Below are 22088 nucleotides of genomic sequence, written 5' to 3'. Positions count from 1 at the left end.
CCGATTATAATGATTTTGAAATTAAGGGAGCTCTCAGCCAAAGATATGGGGGTAGGAATAACAGTTCTTTACTAGTATACCTAACAAGACAAACAAGAACAACAGCTATGAAATTACCCACAAACAGAACAGTAACTCAGTCCCAGTCCTTTCTGAGCTGCAGTTCCCGGTGCTGGGGGCGGGCAGGTCCTGCAGAGCCGCAGGAGGGCTGGGGGTGATGGCAGCGTTGTCCCAGGGGGAGAGAGAGATGGAGAGAGCCCTCCGCTCACGGTGTCGGTCCTGGTGCTCGGCAGAGTGCTGGATGGTGGTAGTTTACAGCAAGAAGACAGCAGGGCAAGGTCCGACAGCAGTGAGGATGGTTCCCGACGCTGGGATGGCAGTGATGGGAAAGAGGCAGCGATTGTCCTTCTCCTCTGAACTCCGAGGGGAGAATGGGCCGAGGCCCCGCCTTCCGCTTCCTCTTCTGGATGTTTGAATCTCGGGGGGTTTCCCTCTTCTCTCCCCTCCCCCTTGCCACCAGGGCCTAGTCAACAGATATCTTAGCATGACAATGGGGAAAATTCCACAGAGGGAAAAAGGAAAGAACCAACCCCCAACAGGTGATCATCCTTATCTCTGTAGGAAGTATCTTCTGTTAATGGGCCGTTGAGTCCTACTGTATAACTGATGAGATTACATCATCCTATTGGGAGATACTCCAGCCAGGAGGACTAGCCAAGCCTTTCCTACCTAGATAAAAAACTGAGGCTTAGAACGCCAAAGGCAACCTTTTTCCACTGGATTCCAGAGGAAGAACCAGGCTTTTTTTCCACATCATTACTGGACCCTTTGGAGGAAAACTGCACCAGCACCCTGACTGACAGGGTATCAGGTTGTATTCTGACTCTGTTAGTGGTTGTATTTTTTTTTTTAATTGCATGTATTTTGTTTTTCCTTTTTCTCTTCCCTATTAAAAATTGTATTACTGACTTGAAGTCTCACTGGTTTTGCTTTTGATCCAGTACAGGTGGGTTGGACTGTGAGGGTACACAGAGACCCACTGGGACATACTGGGACATACTGGGAATGATACTGGGCAATAATGTAGCAAACTGAGGATACTGTGAGTGATACGAGGTATAGTGGGACCAACTGGGGACACAGGGAACAGTGTCTCATCCGCCACAGCCTCACAGCCCCTCATAATACAGTTCGGCACCAAAAACACCTGCAAAGTTCGGTGCCCAAAAAGCCTGGTTAGAGCCCCCCAAGCTTCCCCCAAGTGCTCCAGAACCACATGCGTTCTGCCCTGGGGACCTCAAGTCACGGCTCGGACTCAAAAGTGTCCCCCAGGTGCTTTCCCGGACCCCAAATGCTTCGTCCGAGCCACTTCCGGGACTACAGCTCCCATCATGCTCCGCAGTCCCGTTAGAGTGCTATTCCAGCCGTGACTACATCTCCCATCAGGCACCACGACCCACAAAGAGACAATGCGGATGCGCCCTCCTGTGATGCTCCGCGGCTGTATTCAATCGTATTATGCCCGTGCCTACAATTCCCATCATCCCCCGCGCCCCAGAGAGCCCCGTTCTAGCCCCCCAGGTGCCCGCCCGGACCCCGAAGCGCTCCACATTCCCCTCCCTGACCTCCAAGTTTTCGCCCTGGACCCCCAAGAGCTCTCCCAGCCTCCGAGGTGTCCGTCAGAATCCCTCAGTGCCCTGCCCAGTGCCCACCCGGCCCATTGAAGTGTCCTACATACCCTCAAGTTCTAAATTCCCTGTGTAGACCCAAGACTGCCCCAAATGTACCCCAGAAATGTCTCCCTTGACTCCAGAGTGGCCCCTTTTACCCTGTCTGAGAAAATGATAACAAGGATTAGAGAAGGACTGAAAAAAGTCTACTTATCATACAGAAGGAGAAAGCAATAGCCAGTAGTTTTCAATTAATTAATGAAGGGAATTGTGTTACTTAGAACCAATCACCAAGAATTTTTATGATTGCTAAAACCGTATCGATTTTTTAACACATAAATGAAAAATTAGGTAATAAAAATATTATTTTTATTATTAAAAGAAAAACATCTTTGTAATTTTATTATTTTATTAATATATAATTATAATAATAAACATGCAGGGATTTTTTTTATGTTTTAGGATGTCAGTCCCAGGTGGGCAATGTCTGACATGGTGAGGTTGGAGGTGAGAAGCAGGTTGTCCAAATAGGGTCAACCCTGAAAGGGATCATTCTTCTCTGTGCCCAGACCTTCTAAGGTGACATTCATCATCAAGATCACCTGGGGAATGCTTCGGTCACCTCTTCTCTGAATTGAAAAATTAAAAAAAATATTCACTTGATTAAAACCAAAAATCATGAGGTGCACTTTGAACTCTCTCTCCTTAACGCTGACACTGACACTGACACTGACACTGGGGATCCAAGAGCATTGTGACTGAGGAACCTCATGGAACCAAGAGTCCATTGCTACACTGTGCAGCCTGTGGAACCAAGGGGAGCACAGTGACATTGCGGGGCCTCATGGAACATTGGAGACTATTCTGACACTCTGGGACCCACTGGAACAAGGGACTGTTACAGCTTGGCAGGGCCTCATGGAATCAAGGGCACGGCAGTGAACACTGTGGGTCTGCACAGGATGAAGGGTTCATTCTGACACCGTGGAACCCAGGATACCATTGTAACACTATGGGGCACCATGGAAACAAAGGTGCATTGTGACAGAGCAGGACCTCATGAAACCATCGAGGCCATTTTTACACATTGAGGCCTTGTGAAACCAAAGGGCCATGGTGGCACTTCAGAGCCTTGTGGAGCAAACAGGACCCTAGTGACACTGTTGGACTCAGTGGAACCAAGGGGCCATTGTGACACTTTGGGTGTCATGGAATCAATGGTCTGTTTTGACACTGCAGGCCTTAACGAATCACAGAGACTATTGTGGCACTGCAGGTGATGTCTTGGAGTGGCTACCTAGAACACAGGCTAGACAAGGTTAAGGGAATAAAGTCGGTGCTTATTAAAGGCCTTCAATAGATACACCTTGGACAGTGAAAAGCTTCCCAGAGGCTACACCCAAGGTGGATGGTGGTCATGACTTTTTCAGACAGATATAAGTTTGGTCTGTTTGCATATAAGGGGTTAATCCTCCAATTACAGCTTCCGCTAATGAAGTCATATTCCCTCAGTTTGCTCCCCCCTCCCAATTCACTTTTGTTTATTGTATTTGGAACCTGAGGCTGTAGGGTGTCCTTGAGTTTCAGAGGAATCTTTTTGTCTGACCAAAATGTGAAGATAGTTAACTAATACTTTCTATGGAGTTTAGAGTTATGCATTGATGCATAACAGGATTTCAAAAATATAAAGGCTAAAATCTTATGCCATGACAGGCCTCACTGAACCAAGGGGCCACTGTGACACTTTGTGGCCCCATGGAACCAAGGAGTCCATTGTGACGCTACAAGGCCTCATGGAAGCAAGGAACCATTGTGACACTCTGGGGTCTTGTTGTGCTAAGGGGTGATTGTGTCACTGTGTGACACCATTGAATTAAGGAGTCCATGGTGACACTGCAGGGCCCCATGGAACTAAGGATTCATGGAACAGTGCGGACCCCATGGAACCAAAGATCCACTGTGACACAGCAGGGCCTCATGGAATTCTGGAGACCATGATGACACTTTGAGGCCACGTTGAATCAAGGGGCTCTGCAGGGCCTCGTGGAACCAAGGAGACCATTCTGCCATTGTGAGTCCCCACAGAACCAAGGGTCCATTGTGACACTGCATCACCAAGGAGACCCCTGTGACACTGCAAGGCCTCATGGGAACAAGGGACCTTGCAGTCCCTTGTATATCTGCAGAGGGATTTGTCTCCTCTACAACGCATGTGGGGGAGACACCTGGCTGAGGGCTCCACATCCTCCTGCCTTAATTTTCTTTGCATTTCTCATTGTTCTTTCAAAATACCCAAACCCAGGGTGAAGATGTTGAGCTAAAACAACGATGGCAACATGGGGGGGGATCTTCCAGGGGATGTGGGGGGTGCTGTGTTCAAGAGGGTTGAGGGTTCCTGGGAGGGATTTGGGGGTCGCTCAGGGTCTTGGATATTCTAGGCTGAGCAGTTCTAATTGCTTTGGGAAACTCTGGCAGAGGTTCTGGGGCAGTTGATCAAGGATCCCCTGCCCAGGAACTGTCCACATATCCCCTGTACCAGTTTTGGGTTTCTCCTGTCCTGGATCCCCCTCTCCTCGCTGTCATTCTCCTTGCCCCCTGCTCATTCTCATGTTACCTCGCTCCTGGTCCCACCCTGCTCCCATCCCAGTCTGGATCCCACTCTTGGTCTCATTCCCTGTCCCGTATTCTCTGTCTGGTTGTCATTCTCATAATCCCGGTCCCATATTCCCTGTCCTGTTCCCGTTCTCATATTCCCAGTCCTCATGCTGGTCCCGCATTTCCATTTCCGTATTTCCTGTCCCATTTCCGTATTTCCATTCCCAGCCCTATTTCTAATCCCGGTCCCATCTTTCTAATCCCTATCCCATATTCTCTCTCCAGTTGCTGTATCTGTATTCCCTGTCCTGTTCCCACATTTCCATTCCCAGTTCGTGTCCTGTATTCCCCGTCCCAGTCCTGTATTCTTGTTTCTGTTCCTGGTTCCCGTTCCCATTCCCTGTCCCCATTCCCTGTTCCCTCTCACCAGGCCCCGCCGCCATCGCTCCGGCCCCCCCGCGGCCCACACGTGACCAGGGAGAACCCCGCGCTGCTTCCGCCCACCAATCACAGCGCGCGATCGCTCCTGGATTTGCATAACCACGCTTTCGGTCCTGACCCCGCCCACCGCCGGCTGAAGCCGCGTCCGGGCGCTGTTTATTCCCAGTTCCGTCCCAGTGCTCCCAGTAAGAGCGGTCCTAGCACGGAAAGCGCTCCCAATTCCTTCCGGGTTCTCTCAGGATCGCTTCGAGTGCTCCCAGTATTGGTTCCAGCACTGTGCAGGGCACGGCCACTTTGGAACCCCCCAGGGCAGAGCACGGCTGCTTTTCAGTGTCGGCACCGACCTGGGCCGGGCTGGGAGCGGAGGAGGGGGAGGAAGGAAAGAGGAGCGGGAAGAACAAGAAGGGGAAAGTCAGGAACATGAGGAAGAGGAGCTGCAAGAGAAAGAGCAGCAGCAGAACCACTCGGCTCCCCCGCCCGCCCGCTCAGGCTGCAGTTCCCCCAACTCTGGCAGCATCACCCTGCCCCCCCGGAACCCACAGGTGAGCAGGAAGGGGAACCTCGCCCCAAAACCAGCGGGGGCGTCTCTGGAAGGTTTTCTTTTTGAGGGGCCAGGGTACGTTTGGATCTTGAAGGACCCCGAAGCTCAGCCGGAAATGCCCCGGGAGGGATCTTGGCAGGTCCCACGTGGTGATCACCCAGTACTGGTGGGCAGAGGGCCAGTATGGGGTTTGGGGATCCCCAGGAGAGCCGTGGGGGAATGCAGGAGCCCCGGAGAGGGGAGAGCGCAGAGGGGCATTCCCAGAGCCAGGGAACCCCCGGCAGCCTGGAGGAGTGCAAGAGGTTGGTGATGAGCAGCCCCAGGCTCTCTGAGGTTGAAAGGGGTGATGACATCTCCAGCTACCCTTGGCCCGCAGGAACATCAAAACCAATGTGCTCAGCCCTTGTTTTTCCCCAAAACCAGGATTTCCCATTCCCAAATCATGGTCAGATGGAGGAGGAGGCCGTGAGGAAGATGGCCCAGAAGCCCTATGCAGGTGAGGGGGAAGTCCCTGCCCCCTTCCCCCTCTGTCCTGCTCCATCTCCCAGCCCAGCACAGCCCCCGGCTGCAGGACAACCCCGCTGCCGACACCGTCCTGCCGGGGACATGCTGGGGGGATCTCCTTCCCCCTCCCTCTGGAACAGAGGCAAATCCCATCCTCTCCTTGTCCTTCCTCCCCCAGACAAGGAGCTGAGGATGGAGACCAGGGAGGACAAATCCCCACAGCTGAACCTTATGGAAAAGGCATTTTAAACCAGCTCCATGGTGCAGGAATCCAAGGAGGAGGAAAAGCCCCAGAGATCCCTCATGAGGGGTTACAAATGCAGATCACGGTGATCCAAAGCAGAAAGACCCACTCCGGGCCAGGGAGGTGGCCAGAGATGCTGCTGGAGCTTAGAGCTGAGAGTCCATGAGCAGCTTCATGATGGGGAGAAGCCCCACAAGTGCTCAGAATGTGGGAAGAGCTTCAGCAAGTGATCCTACCTGATCCAACACTGGAGAATCCACATGAGGGAACAGCCCTATGAGTGTGGGGAGTGTGGGAAGGGCTTCAAGACAAGCTCTGACCTGACTGCCCACCAGATGAGCCACACAAAGCAGAGGCGTGCCGATTGTGAGGAATGCAGGAAGACATTTAAGACTAGCTCCAGTCTCCTCAGGCATCAGCAGATTCAGAGGAGAGGCCCTTCCACTGACCCAACAATGGGAATGGCTTCAACCAAAACTCCACTGTCGTCACCCACCAGCGCATATATACTAGGACGAGGCCCTACGAGTGTCCCAAATGTGTGAAGTCCTGTTCCAGAAGCTCTCACTTTACCCTACACCAATGAAGGCACCACTAAGGGAAGCCCTGCAAATCAAGTGCAGGAAGAGCTTCATGTGCTGCTCCAGCTCCATCCCCCGTGGCAGGATCTGTGCTGGATGTTCCTGTGGCCCCCAGTGGGCAGAGCATTGCTGGTCCATGGTGCCCGTGATCTATGTTAGAAATACACCTGGCTGGGTGGCTCCACATCCTCCTGGCTCCCCATGGGCACCTGGACATATCCACAGATCAACATCAGAAATCCATTGTGAAGAGCACGTTTGTCGACTTCTGACCCGAGAAAAATCTCACTCTTTGCATCTTCTGGTGGTATCAAGCAACACTGAATGGCCTTGGAGGTCTTCTCCAATAGAAATCCATCATTTTAATCCTTTCTGGCTCATGGGCATCTTCCACAGCCAAATGGGAACATACTGGGGCAAACCCCACAATTTTGGAGATGGTGGGGTGGAAACCCCTTCAAAAAGGGTTCTTCCCACCCAGCCAAGCATGTGGATGCTTTGCCAGCAGGGACACATAAATTCTTTTGTTTTGGCCTTGAAACAAAAAGGTTTCTGTTCATTCCTTTGAAAGCCCTGTAACTGGGGTTAAAAATAACGACAAGGAACTAAGACATGGGTGGGGCCATGGGGGGAGATGGATGAGGATGTGAGGAACATGGATGGGGACATTGCGAAGTGCTGTCCAATGCAGGTACTGCCACCACATCCCCACTATCACCACCACAGTGCACCAGCCAGATGTCATCACCCAGCAGGGCAGGAGGTGGAACTTGTTCGGCTGTTGACAAGTGGCCCGGAGGTGAGTGACAGTCACCAGGGCGTCCTAGGGACTCCATGCTCAGAGGACCCCAATGGCCCAAGGTACAGCACAAGGGTCAGTGCCACCCACAGTGTCATGTGGCCCCATGCTACATGTCACCAGGGGTGTCCTGGTGACATTGTCCCCCTGCTATCTGTCCTGGTGGCATCATGTCCTTTCCCCTCTGTATGTCCAAATTCCCTACCATATCTTCCTCTCGCCTTCCATGTGTCCCCTGCCCCCAGTGGGGCCAAAAACCATGAGGTCCTGGGCTGTCTGAGGGGACCCATCCTGTAGTGTCCCTGTGTCCCTCAATGTGTGCCCATGTCCCTCAGGATGTCCCCATGGCTGCTTCTGGCACGGAGCATCTGCACTCACCCTGGCACAGATAGGAAAACACTGTAACACCCCATGACATCCTTGTCCTCTGATTTTAGGTCCTTCTCCCCTCCATTTTCAGTCCTTTTCCCCTTTTTTGGGTTCAGTGCCCCCTATTTTGAGTCTTTTCTGTGCTTGTTTGGATTCTTTCCATCCTTTACCCCAATTTTATGCACCCTCGCCTTCACTTTGGCACATTTTTGGGTGCATCCCTCCCTTCCAACCCCCTCCGCACCTTTTAGGTGCCCCTCACTCCCCTACACCCCAACTCCCTTCCCCACAGACATCTCCCCAGCTGTGTCCCCAACTGTCCCCCTATGCCACATGGACTCAGTGCTCACCATCCTGGATACCCTTGAGTCCCCGGCCTGGGACTGTGGATTTCCTCTTCCAAGAGATTCAGAGCTGGACCGGCTGCCAGGGGATGCCGATGGCACCAGAGCTCAGGGTGGGTGGCCTGGTGAGGTTGGTGGGAGGGGGTTTGGGGTCATCTTGGGACTGACCAGGGGCTTGTCCACTCTGCAGTGAGAAGCAGCCCTGGCCAGGGAGTCTGGGATGGATGGGGGCAGGAGAGATTGGACACTGGTGGACACTTGATGGACACCTGAGTCATGGATCCCAGCTTGACACTTGTCTGGATAGCTCTTGGCCCTGCAGCCCCCCAGCCTAGGCAGCTCCGAGCCCAGATAACCACCAGCCTTGATACACACCTTGGGTGTGTATCACCTAACTGGCCCACCAGCCCATCCCAGTAGCCCCAACCCCAAAACCCCCCAAAACAAACCCAATTCCAGAACATCAATTCTGGATGCTCCCTGCAGAGTGAGGGGGAAACTGAGGCACGGGATGAGGTGATGGGAGGAGACTTTGAGACTCACCCTGGAGACCCCAAAACGAGCACCCACCCCCCAAATTGTCACTGCAGCATCTCAGGCCCCCCAGCTGTCACACTGGGGCGACTCCAGGAGCCACTGCAACCCCAGGCCCCTCGAGGGGTGACCTGTGGTGTCCCTCTGGTGTCACTGGCGAGTCCCCAGCAGAAGCAACATCACCTCCTCAGCAGGAGGAAGACGAGAAGGAGGTGAGGATGTGACTGAAACTCCTGCCCGTTCACATGGGGAGGTCGCCACACAAACGGGGGCCAAGCACAGGTGGAGCAGCGGAGGTACCATGGGGACTGGGGGGGGACATGGGGACAGTCCCCAAGGTCCCCTCAGGGGATGCTGTGGTGGGGGCGGGGGGGAGGGGGTGCAGGGTGGAGCAGCATCTTCAGGGGGATGTGGGGAGATGGAAATGGCTGGGAGTGACCCCAGAAATGTTTTCACCACCTCCTCCTGTAACATGTGGGCCGCCCCCTTCTTTGGGGTGCTGGTAACAAATTGGCAGATGGCGGTGACAAAAAGCGCAGGTGCCACCTCGGGGATTGCACAGAGAGAGGGTCCTGCAGCATGACCAAGACCCCCCTGACTGAGGGGCACCCCAGGGTGACAAAGGGGGGGGGGGGGTCAGGGGTGTCCCCAAGGTGTGAGGGGAGCAGGTTTTATGGGGAAGTGTGGTTGGGGCGCAACAGAAATGCGTCCAGTCCTGCCGGTGTCCGGAGCACGAGGGGGACATGGCACCTGTTACCCTGTCACTGTGTCCCCCTGTCTCCCATCATCCACTGTACCCCACTGTCCCTTTTGCTGGGCAGCAAGGGGTGGTGGCACTCCTGGATGGGTGTCCAGGTGGATCTGCACTCACCTGCTATGGACAGAGTTGTCAAACGTGATGTGGGGACACTGGGTTGCACTGTCATTGGCATTTCACTGTCATTGTCACCATCACTGTCAGTGCCACTGCCATTTGTCACTGTTATTGTCACTGTCACTGTCCTTAGCACTGTCACTGTCACCATCACCATCACTGTCATAGCACTCACTGGCTGCTCCCCAGGGTCCGCAGAGGTACTGGGGAACAGCCAGGGGACAGATGGATAGATGTGGGACAGAAGGACATGAGTGAGACACCAGGAGAGACATAAGGCACACAAAAGGGACATGAGAAGATACCAGAAGGACACTCAGGGGACACTGGGACACTTGCGGACACTCACAATATCACTGAAGGTGTAGCAGTCGGGGATTTTCTGTTTTAGTAGCGTTTGGATGTTGATGGCCTTGAGCTGGAACTCCATGATGACACTGATCAGCCTGAGGGGACAAAAAACACTACAAGAGGCCTCAAAATCACTAAAAAATAAAATAGGAAAAAATCCACCTCAAAATCCCAAAGAAACCAATGCAAAAGGGAAAACTCCGCCGCAAAAAATCCCCAAAAAAGAGAACAAATCTGCCCATAAATCCCCAAAAAACCCTGTGAGTTCCCCAAGTTCAAAAAAAAACCTGGAAAAGGAAAAATTTGACCCCAAAAATCCCCCAGAAATTAAAATTCCACCCCAAAATCCTAAAAAAAAAAAAAAGGAAAATTTCCACCCCAAAATCTCAAAAAATCCAATGCTAATGGAAAATTCTACCTGAAATCCCCAAAAACCTCAGGAGTTCCCAAAATAACAAAAAAAAAAAAACATTCTAGAAAAGGAAAAATTCTGCACCAAAATCCCCCAGAAAACATCAGGAAAGGGAAAACTTGGCCACAAAATCCCCAAAAATTACCCTGGGAAAGGGAAAATTTCATCCCATAATCCCACACAGGAATTCGGAAAAAGGGGTCGCAAATCCAACACTTGGATTTTAGGGATGGGAAACTTCCCTGGGTGGGACTTGTGGGATTTACCTGTGGAATTGGAGGGTGAAATTGCTGTCAGTGCAATCCAGCACCAGCAGCTGGGGGTCTCCAGGGTACACCCCCAGGCACTCTGTGGGCTTGGGACTGGGGTCAGGGAATGCTGAGAGCCCAGAAACCCTGGGACTTCCCAAATCCTGAATCACATATACTCCAGGACCATCCCAAACCTTGCACCTCAAACCCAAACCCCAAACCCCAAACCAAAACCCTACTCCTAAACCTCTTGGGACCATCCCAAATGCCTTTAGAGTATCCCAAATCTCAAATCCCAACCCTAACTCTAAAACCCAAACCCCAAGTGTCCCCACCAGTGATGACGCTGGAGGCAATGTCGAAGGTGTCATTACCAGGCTCAATGTCCCCTGTGCGGAAGAAGTGCTGTGCCTGGTGCCATCTCTGGTGACACCTGCAGTGCCAGCATAGGGGTAGTGGCCCAGGGTCTTGTTGAGGACAGCCAGGTACTGTGGGGACAGGGAAACAGTGCTGGGGATAGCACTGGGGCACCTCAGCGTCCTCAAATCACACCAGTGTCCCAAATCACCTCCATAGGCTGAGGTCCTTCATGTCCCCAGATGACCACTGTGTCCCCAACTCTTCTAACCCCTTTCGGTGTCCGTGTGCCACCTTCTTGAGGACAAAGGCATGGGGTGGGAGGTGCTGGCCTGGCACAGCCCTCGGGGTGCCCAGTCCCCCTTGTCACTCCCACACCTGTGCATGTCCCTGTGCCAGGGCTGGCATTAACGGTAGCACCGGGCCAGGCACTGGCACAGACACCAACCAAAACGGCTTGCAACCAGCAGGGCCACCCATGGGGTGGGCACGGAGCCACCCCAGCCTGGCCCCACGCCTGGCCTGTCACTGCCATGCCCACCAGCATTGCCACACCATAGACTAATGTGTCCCCTGGCACTGCCGTGCTCGTGGTGGCATCTCCACGGGCATTCCAGCACCTGCGGCGGCACTTCCATGGCCATGTGTGCCTTGGTATCACCACACCCCTGGTGGCACCTCTATGACCACCTCATCCTGACACCCCTGATCACCACCCCCTGTGGATGACAGGGACACTGTGAGCACCTGCACCCTGTTCTGTCCCTTCAGTTACCCCCTTGTAGACATCTCTGCTGCCAGTGGCACAGGTGCCACCTGATGCCACCGTGTGGGACTTGTCCCAGTTATCGCCGATGGATAGACACCTGGTGCCACTGGGCAGGGATGATGTCCCCAGGGCTTGTGGCAGAGCAGGACCCACACTGGGAAGGCCACATCCGAGGCCACCAAACTGTACCCAGCAGGCAGGAGGGACACCGGTGAGAACATGGTGGTGCCGCAGGGGGGGTGGCAGGTGACGTGTGGGGCACATGTGGGCACAGGAACTCATGCATCACGGGCTGGGGCAGGTACCATGCTCCAAAATCATGTCCCCTGTCCCTGTGTCCTGTTCCGTGTCCTGTGCCATGCTCAAGGTCATGTCCTGTGTCCTATACCACACCCTGCACCCTGTGTCATGTCCTATATGCCCCATGTCCCATGTTTCATGTCTTTAGTCCCATGTCCCATGAAACCCTTCACGCTGTGCCCCAGTCATGCCCAGGGCCCTACACCAAGCCCAATCTTGGCATCATGGCCCTGGGAACTGGGACTGGCACTGGGGCTGGAAGCCACCTGGGACAATGCCTGGCATCATGACACAGCAGCTGGAAACGTGGTGGGGACTGGGACTAGACCAATGGACACCGGGTCTGGGGCTGGGCACTGGAACTGGACACCAAACCAGGATCTATCTTAAGCCCCCATACTGGTCTGGCAGCACTGAGGTTACTGGGGATACTGGGAGCTACTGGAGGGGTACTGTGGGTGCTGACTGCTTCCCCCCCAGAACACGACGAGAGGAACCCCCGGGGGGGGGGGGGGGGAAGGTGGGGGGCAGGAGCCCCGAAAATGAGACACGCGAGCTCCCAGTTCAGCAAGGTCACGGTGCGACAGCCCAGTCCCTGGCTCCTCCCCTGTCCCTGTCCCCTCCTCGGTCCCCAGGGCATGACACGGGGCTGTCCCTATCCCAGTCCCTGTCCCCATTCCCGGTCCTGTATTCCCGGTCCCTGTCCCCATTCCCTGTTTCCATTCTCGGTCCCTGTCCCCATTCCAGTCCCCATTCCAGTCCCCGTTCCCACTCCCGTTCCCGCTCCCGCTCCCATTCCCGTTCCCTCTCACCGCACGCCGCCGCCATCGCTCTGCCCACCGCTCCCGCCCTCACGTGACCAGGGAGAACCCCGCGCTGCTTCCGCACACCAATCACAGCGCGTGATCGCTCCTAGATTTGCATAACCACGCCCTCTGCTCCGACACCGCCCACCACCGGCTGTAGCCGGGTCTAGGCGCAGTTTGCTCCCAGTTCCCTCCCAGTGCTCCCAGTAAGAGCGGTACTGGCAGGGAGAGCGCTCCCAGTTGCTTCTAGGTGCTGTCAGGATCGTTACCAGTGCTCCCAGTATCACTTCCCAGTGCCGCGCGGGGCGCAACCGCTTTGCAATCCCCCAGGGCGGAGCGCGGCTGCTTTTGCGCGTCGGCACCGGGCCGGGCCGGGCTGGGGGAGGAGGAGCGGAAGGAAGAAGAGTAGTGGAAGGAAGAGCAGCAGCAGAACCGAGCGGCTCACTCGCTCGCCCGCTCTAGGCCGCAGCTTCCCCGACTTCCCCGGCATCACCCCTCCCCCCGGAAGCCGCAGGTGAGCTGGGAGGGGGAGCTCGCCCCAAATCCATCGTGGGGAGGTCTCCTGGAGGTTTCTTTGTGGGGCAGGAGATGTTTGGATCTTGCAGGACCCCGAAGCTCAGCCGGAAATGCCCCGGGAGGGATCTTGGCGGGTCCCACATTGCGATCGCTCGTTCTGGCGGAGAGGGGGCGAGATCGGTTCTGGGGATATCCGGGAGAGCCGTGGGGGAATACGGGAACCCCGGAGCGGGGAGAGCGCAGAGGGGCGATCCCGGAGCCGGGGGACCCCCGGCAGCCTGGAGGGGTGTGGGAGGTTGGTGATAAGCGGCCCCAGGCTCTCTGAGGCTGAAAGGGGCACTGGCTTGTCCAGCTGAACTTGGCCCGCAGGAACATAAACCCAACGCGCTCAACCCTTCTTTTCCCCCAAAAATGGATTTCCCATTCCTAAACCTTGGCCCGATGGAGGATGAGGCCGTGAGGAAGAAGAACATGCCCCCGGAGCCCCAGGCAGGTGAGGAGGAAGTCCCTGCCCCTTTCACCCTCTGTCCTGCTCCATCTCCCAGCCCAGCACGGCCCCCGGCTGCAGGACAGCCCCGCTGCCGACGCCGTCCTGCCAGGGACGTGCTGGGGGGATCTCCTTCCCCCTCCCTCTGGAACAGAGGCAAATCCCATCCTCTCCTTGTCCTTCCCCCTCTAGACAAGGAGCTGAGGATGGAGACCAGGGAGGACAAATCCCTGCAGCAGAACCTTGTGGAAGAGGCTGTTTGGAGCAGCTCCATTGCACAGGAAACCAGCGAGGAGGAAAAGCCCGGGAGATCCCACATGAGGATGGGCTGCAAACACAGTTCTTGGGTATCCGAGGAGGAGAACCAGGGCCAAAGAACCGGACAGAGCTGCAGCCAGAGCTCAGAGCTGGGGTTCCATGAGCATCTTCATGATGCGGATAAGCCCCACAAGTGTTCAAATTGTGGGAAGAGCTTCAGCAAGAGATCCTCCCTGATCTGGCACTGGAGAATCCACATGGGGGAACGGCCCTATGAGTGTGGGGAGTGTGGAAAGAGCTTCAGTACGAGATTCAAACTGATCCGCCACCAGATGATCCACACTGGGGAGAGGCCCTATGAATGTGACATACGCAGGAAGAGGTTTCAGACCAGCTCCAATCTCGTCATGCATCAGCGGATTCACACAGAAGAGAGGCCCTTCCGCTGCCCTGACTGTGGGAAGGGCTTCAAATACAACTCCCGCCTTGTCTCCCACAGGCGCATCCACACTGGGGAGATGCCCTATGAGTGTGGGCAGTGTGGGAAGTGCTTCAGGACAAGCTCTGAACTGATTGTCCACCAAAGGATCCACACAGGGGAACAGCCCTATGAGTGTGATAAATGCAGCAAGAGGTTTCTGACCAGCTCCAGTCTCCTCCTGCACCAGCGCATTCACATAGAGGAGAGGCCCTTCTGCTGCCCCGACTACGGGAAGGGCTTCAGGCACAACTCCAACCTCGTCACCCACCGGCGCATCCACACTGGGGAGAGGCCCTATGAGTGTTCTGAGTGTGGGAAGAGCTTTTCACAGAGCTCTCACCTGACCAAACACCAATGGAGGCACCACTAAGGGAAGCCCTGCAAATCAAGTGCAGGAAGAGCTTCATGTGCTGCTCCAGCTCCATTCTCCATGGCAGGATCTGTGCTGGATGATGCCGAGTGACCCCTGGTGGGCAGAGCCCCGGTGATCCATGTTAGGAAGACACCTGGCTGGGCGGCTCTTCATCCTCCTGGCTTCCCTTGAGCACCTGGACATATCCACAGATCAACATCAGAAATCCATTGTGAAGAGCACGTTTGTCGACTTCTGACCCGAGAAAAATCTCACTCTTTGCATCTTCTGGTGGTATCAAGCAACACTGAATGGCCTTGGAGGTCTTCTCCAATAGAAATCCATCATTTTAATCCTTTCTGGCTCATGGGCATCTTCCACAGCCAAATGGGAACATATTGGGGCAAACCCCACAATTTTGGAGATGGTGGGGTGGAAACCCCTTCAAAAAGGGTTCTTCCCACCCAGCCAAGCATGTGGATGCTTTGCCAGCAGGGACACATAAATTCTTTTGTTTTGGCCTTGAAACAAAAAGGTTTCTGTTCATTCCTTTGAAAGCCCTGTAACTGGGGTGTCCTGGTTTGAAGGACAGGTGTTTGCCAAGGAAAGCAGAAGCTTCCCCTTGGACTGAAAGAAAATATGATTCTTCCGATTATTATAATTTCGGAATTAAGAGAGCTCTCAGGCAAAGATATGGGGGTAGGAATAACAGTTCTTTACTAGTATATTTAACAAGACAAACAAGAACAACAACAGCTATGAAATTACCCACAAATAGAACAGTAACTCAGTCCCAGTGTTTTTTGGCTGCAGGCACCTTTTCCCTGAGCTGCAGTTCCCGGTGCTGGGGGCGGGTGGCTCCCGCAGAGCTGCAGGAGGGCTGGGGGTGATGGCAGAGCTGTTCCAGGGGGAGAGAGAGATGGAGAGAGAGCTCTCCGCTCACGGTGTCGGTCCCGGTGCTCAGTAGAGTGCTGGATGGTGGTAGTTCACAGCGAGAAGACAGCCGGGCAGGGTCCGATGGTGGTTTCCCGACGCTGGGATGGGACACAGACGGCGATCGTCCTTCTCGTCCGAACTCCGCGGGAGAAATGGGCCGAGGTCCAGCCTTCCTCTTCCTCTTCTGGCTGTTTGAATCTCGCGGGGCTTGCTTCTTCCCTCCCGTCCCCTCCCCCTTGTCACCAGGGCCCAGTCAACAGGTATCTTAGCATGACAATGGGGAAAATTCCACAGAGGGAAAAAAAAAAAAGAAAGAACTAACCCTCAACATTATCCACCCCGAATTTTCCCCTACCATCATGCCAAATCAAATTAAAAATCTTCAAATTATAGACATCCATACAGTTACAGATACAGGCACAGTATTGTAGGTAGTTCACCCTAAAACAATGTCTCCTTGGGGTATGCATCTGGTCTTTCCATCCCTTTGCATGATCCACCAGGTACACCCTGGCCCTTGAGCAAAAACCACCCCCCGAATTGGATTGTCTTTGCTGGAGGCAGGGTTCACCCAAACAGTTTTTCCTAGCATACCTCTCATATGCAGCACTGGAACCTTGTCCCCATCTGGTGTTCTCAAGGGCTCAGACTGGGCAGGGCCTGCTCGATTAGTGGAACCTCGGGTGTTCACTAACCATGTGGCCTTTGGTAGATTAATCTCTCAGTTTTTGAAAGTCCCCCCGCCCAGTGCCTTCAAGGTGGTTTTAAGCAGCCCATTGCACCGTTCCACTTTCCCAGCCGCTGGTGCGTGATAAGGAATGTGGTACACCCACTCGATGCCGTGTTCTCTGGCCCAGGTGCTTATGAGGCTGTTCTTGAAATGAGTCCCATTGTCTGACTCAATTCTCTCAGGGGTACCATGTCTCCAAAGGACTTGTTTTTCCAGGCCCAGGATGGTGTTGCGGGCAGTGGCATGAGGCACAGGGTAGGTCTCCAACCATCCAGTGGTGGCTTCTACCATGGTCAGCACGTAACGCTTGCCTTGGCGTGTCTGAGGCAGTGTGATGTAGTCAATCTGCCAGGCCTCCCCATACTTATATTTGGACCACCGCCCCCCATACCAGAGGGGCTTCACTCGCTTGGCTTGCTTGATGGCAGCACACATCTCATAGTCATGGATAACCTGGGAAATACTGTCCATGGTGAGATCCACCCCTCTATCTCATACCCACTTATAGGTAGCATCTCTGCCTTGGTGACCTGAGGCATCGTGGGCCCATCGAGCCAGGAACAACTCTCCTTTGTGTTGCCAGTCTAAGTCTATCTGTGACACCTCTATCCTTGCAGCCTGATCTACTTGCTCATTGTGTTGGTGCTCCTCATTAGCCCGACTCTTGGGGACATGGGCATCTACATGATGGACCTTTACGGGTAGCTTCTCTACCCGACTGGCAATGTCTTTCCACTCATCAGCAGCCCAGATTGGCTTTCCCCTACGTTGCCAGTTAGCTTTTTTCCATCTTTCCAGCCAGCCCCACAGAGCATTGGCTACCATCCATGAATCAGTGTAAAGGTAAAGCTTTGGCCACTTCTCTCTTTCAGCAATGTCCAGGGCCAGCTGAACGGCTTTGAGTTCAGCAAGTTGACTTGATCCACCTTCTCCTTCAGTAGCTTGTGCAACCTGTCGTGTGGGGCTCCATACGGCTGCTTTCCACTTCCGGTTCATCCCCACGATGCGACAGGAACCGTCAGTGAAAAGAGCGTAGCGAGTTTCATCTGCTGGCAGTTGGTTGTATGGCGGGGCTTCATCAGCCCGGGTCACTTGTTCTTGCTCCTCTTCATCGGCAAGACCAAAATTTTCACCTTCTGGCCAGTTTGTAATTATTTCCAAAATCCCAGGGCGATTTGGGTTTCCGATACGGGCGCGCTGTGTGATGAGGGCAATCCACTTGCTCCATGTGGCATCGGTGGCGTGGTGGGTAGAGGGGACCTTCCCTTTAAACATCCACCCCAGCACTGGTAGTCGGGGTGCCAGGAGGAGCTGTGCTTCTGTGCCAATCACTTCTGAGGCAGCTTGAACTCCTTCATAAGCAGCCAAGATCTCCTTCTCTGTTGGGGTGTAGTTGGCTTCAGATCCTCTGTAACTTCGGCTCCAGAATCCCAGAGGTCGGCCTCGGGTCTCACCAGGTACCTTCTGCCAAAGGCTCCAGGACAAGCCCTTGTTCCCGGCTGCAGAGTAGAGCACATTCTTCACCTCTGGTCCCGTCCTGACTGGGCCGAGGGCTACAGCATGAGCGATCTCCTGCTTGATCTGGGCAAAGGCTTGCTGCTGCTCAGGGCCCCAGTGGAATTCGTTCTTCCGGGTGACCAGGTAGAGAGGGCTCACGATCTGGCTGTACTCAGGAATGTGCATTCTCCAAAAGCCTATGGCACCTAGGAAAGCTTGTGTTTCCTTCTTGTTGGTTGGTGGAGACATCGCGGTGATCTTATTGATGACCTCAGTGGGGATTTGGCGCCGCCCGTCTTGCCACTTTACTCCCAGGAACTGGATCTCTCGGGCAGGACCTTTGACTTTGCTCCTCTTGATGGCAAAACCGGCTCCCAGCAGAATCTGGATGATCTTTTCTCCTTTCTCAAATACTTCCATTGCCGTGTTCCCCCACACAATGATGTCATCAATGTATTGCAGATGTTCTGGAGCTTCACCCTTTTCCAGTGCAGCCTGGATCAGTCCATGGCAGATGGTGGGGCTGTGTTTCCACCCCTGGGGCAGTCGGTTCCAGGTGTACTGCACGCCCCTCCAGGTGAAAGCAAACTGAGGCCTGCACTCTGCTGCCAGAGGAATGGAGAAAAATGCATTGGCAATGTCAATGGTGGCGTACCACTTTGCTTCCTTGGACTCCAGCTCGTACTGGAGTTCCAGCATGTCCGGCACGGCAGCGCTCAGCGGTGGAGTCACTTCATTCAATGCACGATAGTCCACAGTCAATCTCCATTCTCCATCAGACTTGCGCACAGGCCAGATGGGGCTGTTGAAGGGTGAGTGGGTTCTGCTGACCACCCCTTGGCCCTCCAGCTCACGGATCATCTTGTGGATGGGGATCACGGCATCTCGATTTGTCCTGTACTGCCGGTGGTGCACTGTGGAGGTGGCAATTGGCACTTGCTGCTCCTTCACCTTCAGGAGTCCCACTACAGATGGGTTCTCTGACAGTCCAAGCAAGGTGTTCAATTGCTTAATGTTTTCTGCCTCTACAGCAGCTATTCCAAAAGCCCACCTGAGTCCCTTTGGGTCTTTGTAATAGCCATTCCTCAGGAAGTCTATGCCTAGAATACACGGTGCCTCTGGGCCAGTCACAATTGGATGCTTCTGCCACTCTTTCCCAGTCAGGCTCACCTCAGCCTCCAGCAAAGTCAATTCCTGTGATCCCCCTGTCACCCCAGCAATAGAAACAGGCTCTTCCCCCACATGTTCTGATGGTATTAGGGTGACCTGTGAACCAGTATCAACTAAGGCCCTATGTTTTTGTGGCTCTGATGTGCCAGGCCATCGGATCCACACCGTCCAAAAGACCCAGTTTTCCCGTGCCTCTCCCTGGCTAGAGGCAGGGCCCCTCTAGCACTGGTTATTATTTCCTTCCTGGGCATACATGTTGGAGGTTCCCTCAAGGGGATCTGACAAATCATCCTCCCTTTTGTAATACCCTGCATCTTGGTTATGGGAAGTTGAGGCTACCTTCACTTTAGTGGAGCTCCTTTGGTTAGTGTTTCCCTCCTTGAGTTGACGCACCCGTGCTGCCAGGGCAGAAGTGGGTTTCCCATCCCACCTCCTCATGTCTTCCCCATGGTCACGCAGAAAGAACCACAGGTCAGCTCGTGGGGTGTATCCTCTCTCCTTAGCTGGGGGACGTTGGGCTCTAACTCTGGGATCTGTGACTCGCACTGGTGCTGCATTGACCTTCCTCATCTCCTCCCTCACCCCTCTTATCTCCTCCTTGAACTCCTATCTGAGTTCCCTAATCACGGCAGAGACCTGAGCCTGCATTGGGCCATTCATTATACTCTCAAAATTTCTGAGCTTATCGGCAACAGAACCCACTGTCTCGTGGTTGGTGTCAGCATTAATGGCTGCAATGAATGTGGTGTATTGAGATGGCCCCAGGTGTGCCAGATTCCACAACATCTGCCCTGTGCACCTGACCTTGTCGGGGTCATTGTCGTTGTCCACCCGTCCCAAAGAGTACTTCCAGTATTGCTACTTCTCTCAGCTGTTGGATCCCCTCCTCAGCGGTTTTCCAGCACATTCTATGGTGGTGCTCCTGCATTCTCTCTCTATGGACGAACCTCTCTCTTACACTCATTAAAAGCCGCTCCCAGAGGGAAAGGGGGCCTCGTTCCCTTACGAATATGTGATCCACACCTGAGTCCTGGGTTAGGGGTCCCAAATTCCTTGCCTCAGTACCATCCAGCTGCACACCTGTACCCATAAGGTCCCAGACCCGCAGTAACCACGTTGTAAAAGCCTCACGGCCCCTTCGTACAACATCCTTACGGAGATTATGGAGACTCTCGTATGACAGGGACTCTGTGACGATCTCAACCTCTGGCTCCCCTGCTGGTTGTGAGGGCCCTGCTTTCTGATCATTATTATCTAGGTGCTTTGTTTTCACCTTAGACTTTCTAGTTTCCACGGGGGCAACTGCTGCTGGCTGTGAGTGCCCTTGCAGTTCAGCTGGAGCCTGGAGAGATGTAACATTTGTGGGTTCCACTGCTGCACCATCAGGTTCTCCCTCTTTAAGGCAGAGGGAGAGTTTCTCAAGAGCTGGGGAAAGGTACTCCTTCAGCATTTGGCCCATCTCCTTCACTAGAAACCCCACCCACTCTGGATGGTTCCTTTCTGAGGTGAGCTCTGGGGCAGAATCAGGCTCAGGGGCAACATCCTTAACCTCTGGGGCAGAATCCTTAGTCTCTGGGGCAGAATCCTTAGTCTCTGGGGCAGGGGCAGAGTCAGGCTCTGGGACAGAATCCTTAGTCTCTGGGGGAGAATCCTTAGTCTCTGGGGCAGGGGCAGGGTCAGGCTCTGGGGCAGAGTCCTTAGTCTCTGGGGCAGAGCCAGGCTCTGGGGCAGGGCCAGGCTCTGGGGCAGGATCCCTATTCCTTGGGGGACGTATCAGGGTTGTCATCCAAGTCAATCTCCCCTCATCTCGGAATGTTAAATAGAACAGGTTTACAAGGCCTATTAGCAATGTCAGCCACTGTATGATATCATTACTGCTTAGAAGAGATTTGAACCCCTCAAAAGCTGGTGGAGCAGACCCAAAAAACTGTGTAAGGGGTTGGGACAAAATTTTCCCTGGTGTCATATCCTCACAGTATGTACCATTATTAAAGTAGCCCCAAAAACATACAGTTAGAGTGTGATAGCTCCGAATCCATGTGCCCACCTTCCAGAGGAAGTTAAAAATCCATGAATTTCTCACGTTATCAGCCCACAAAAGGAACTGGATAATAGTTACAGCAGCCTGAGTTATAGGACCCATGTTCAAGTAAGGGATTGCAAATGGGAGAGATAGAGCTGTGGCCACATGGAGCCCAAACCACGGTAAGCTGGACAACATGATGCCACCTAACACAAAACTGAGGTAACTCAAGAACTGTTATTCCTTTTTCACCCTTTTCTCTCAATGCCCTCGGGCCCCACGTTGGGCGCCAAAATCTGTCCTGGTTTGAAGGACAGGTGTTTGCCAAGGAAAGCAGAAGCTTCCCCTTGGACTGAAAGAAAATATGATTCTTCCGATTATTATAATTTCGGAATTAAGAGAGCTCTCAGGCAAAGATATGGGGGTAGGAATAACAGTTCTTTACTAGTATATTTAACAAGACAAACAAGAACAACAACAGCTATGAAATTACCCACAAACAGAACAGTAACTCAGTCCCAGTGTTTTTTGGCTGCAGGCACCTTTTCCCTGAGCTGCAGTTCCCGGTGCTGGGGGCGGGTGGCTCCCGCAGAGCTGCAGGAGGGCTGGGGGTGATGGCAGAGCTGTCCCAGGGGGAGAGAGAGATGGAGAGAGAGCTCTCCGCTCACGGTGTCGGTCCCGGTGCTCAGTAGAGTGCTGGATGGTGGTAGTTCACAGCGAGAAGACAGCCGGGCAGGGTCCGATGGTGGTTTCCCGACGCTGGGATGGGACACAGACGGCGATCGTCCTTCTCGTCCGAACTCCGCGGGAGAAATGGGCCGAGGCCCAGCCTTCCTCTTCCTCTTCTGGCTGTTTGAATCTCGCAGGGCTTGCTTCTTCCCTCCCGTCCCCTCCCC

General features: G+C 53.9%; 1 protein-coding gene and 1 long non-coding RNA gene across 2 annotated transcripts; one reads left to right on the top strand and one right to left on the bottom strand.

The window, feature by feature from the left end:
• Positions 1–2116: 2116 nt before the first annotated feature.
• LOC134057613 (uncharacterized) lies at positions 2117–12248 on the bottom strand. The gene is made up of 3 exons (XR_009934356.1): positions 9846–12248; positions 8095–8210; positions 2117–2299 (listed from the first exon to the last, which is right to left on the bottom strand). It is a non-coding gene; the product is annotated as an uncharacterized LOC134057613 (long non-coding RNA).
• Positions 12249–12883: 635 nt separating this feature from the next.
• Positions 12884–15586, top strand: LOC134057611 (zinc finger protein 239-like). Its single transcript, XM_062514588.1, has 3 exons — positions 12884–13256; positions 13611–13751; positions 13938–15586. Exons 2-3 carry the CDS (start codon positions 13670–13672, stop codon positions 14852–14854), a joined length of 999 nt encoding a protein of 332 aa, XP_062370572.1. The 5' UTR covers positions 12884–13256; positions 13611–13669; the 3' UTR covers positions 14855–15586.
• The last annotated feature ends 6502 nt before the right edge of the window (positions 15587–22088 follow it).

This window comes from Cinclus cinclus, unplaced genomic scaffold (genome assembly GCF_963662255.1).
Source record: "Cinclus cinclus unplaced genomic scaffold, bCinCin1.1 SCAFFOLD_65, whole genome shotgun sequence".
Lineage (NCBI taxonomy): Eukaryota > Metazoa > Chordata > Aves > Passeriformes > Cinclidae > Cinclus > Cinclus cinclus.
This window is presented reverse-complemented; position numbering and strand designations above follow the sequence as displayed.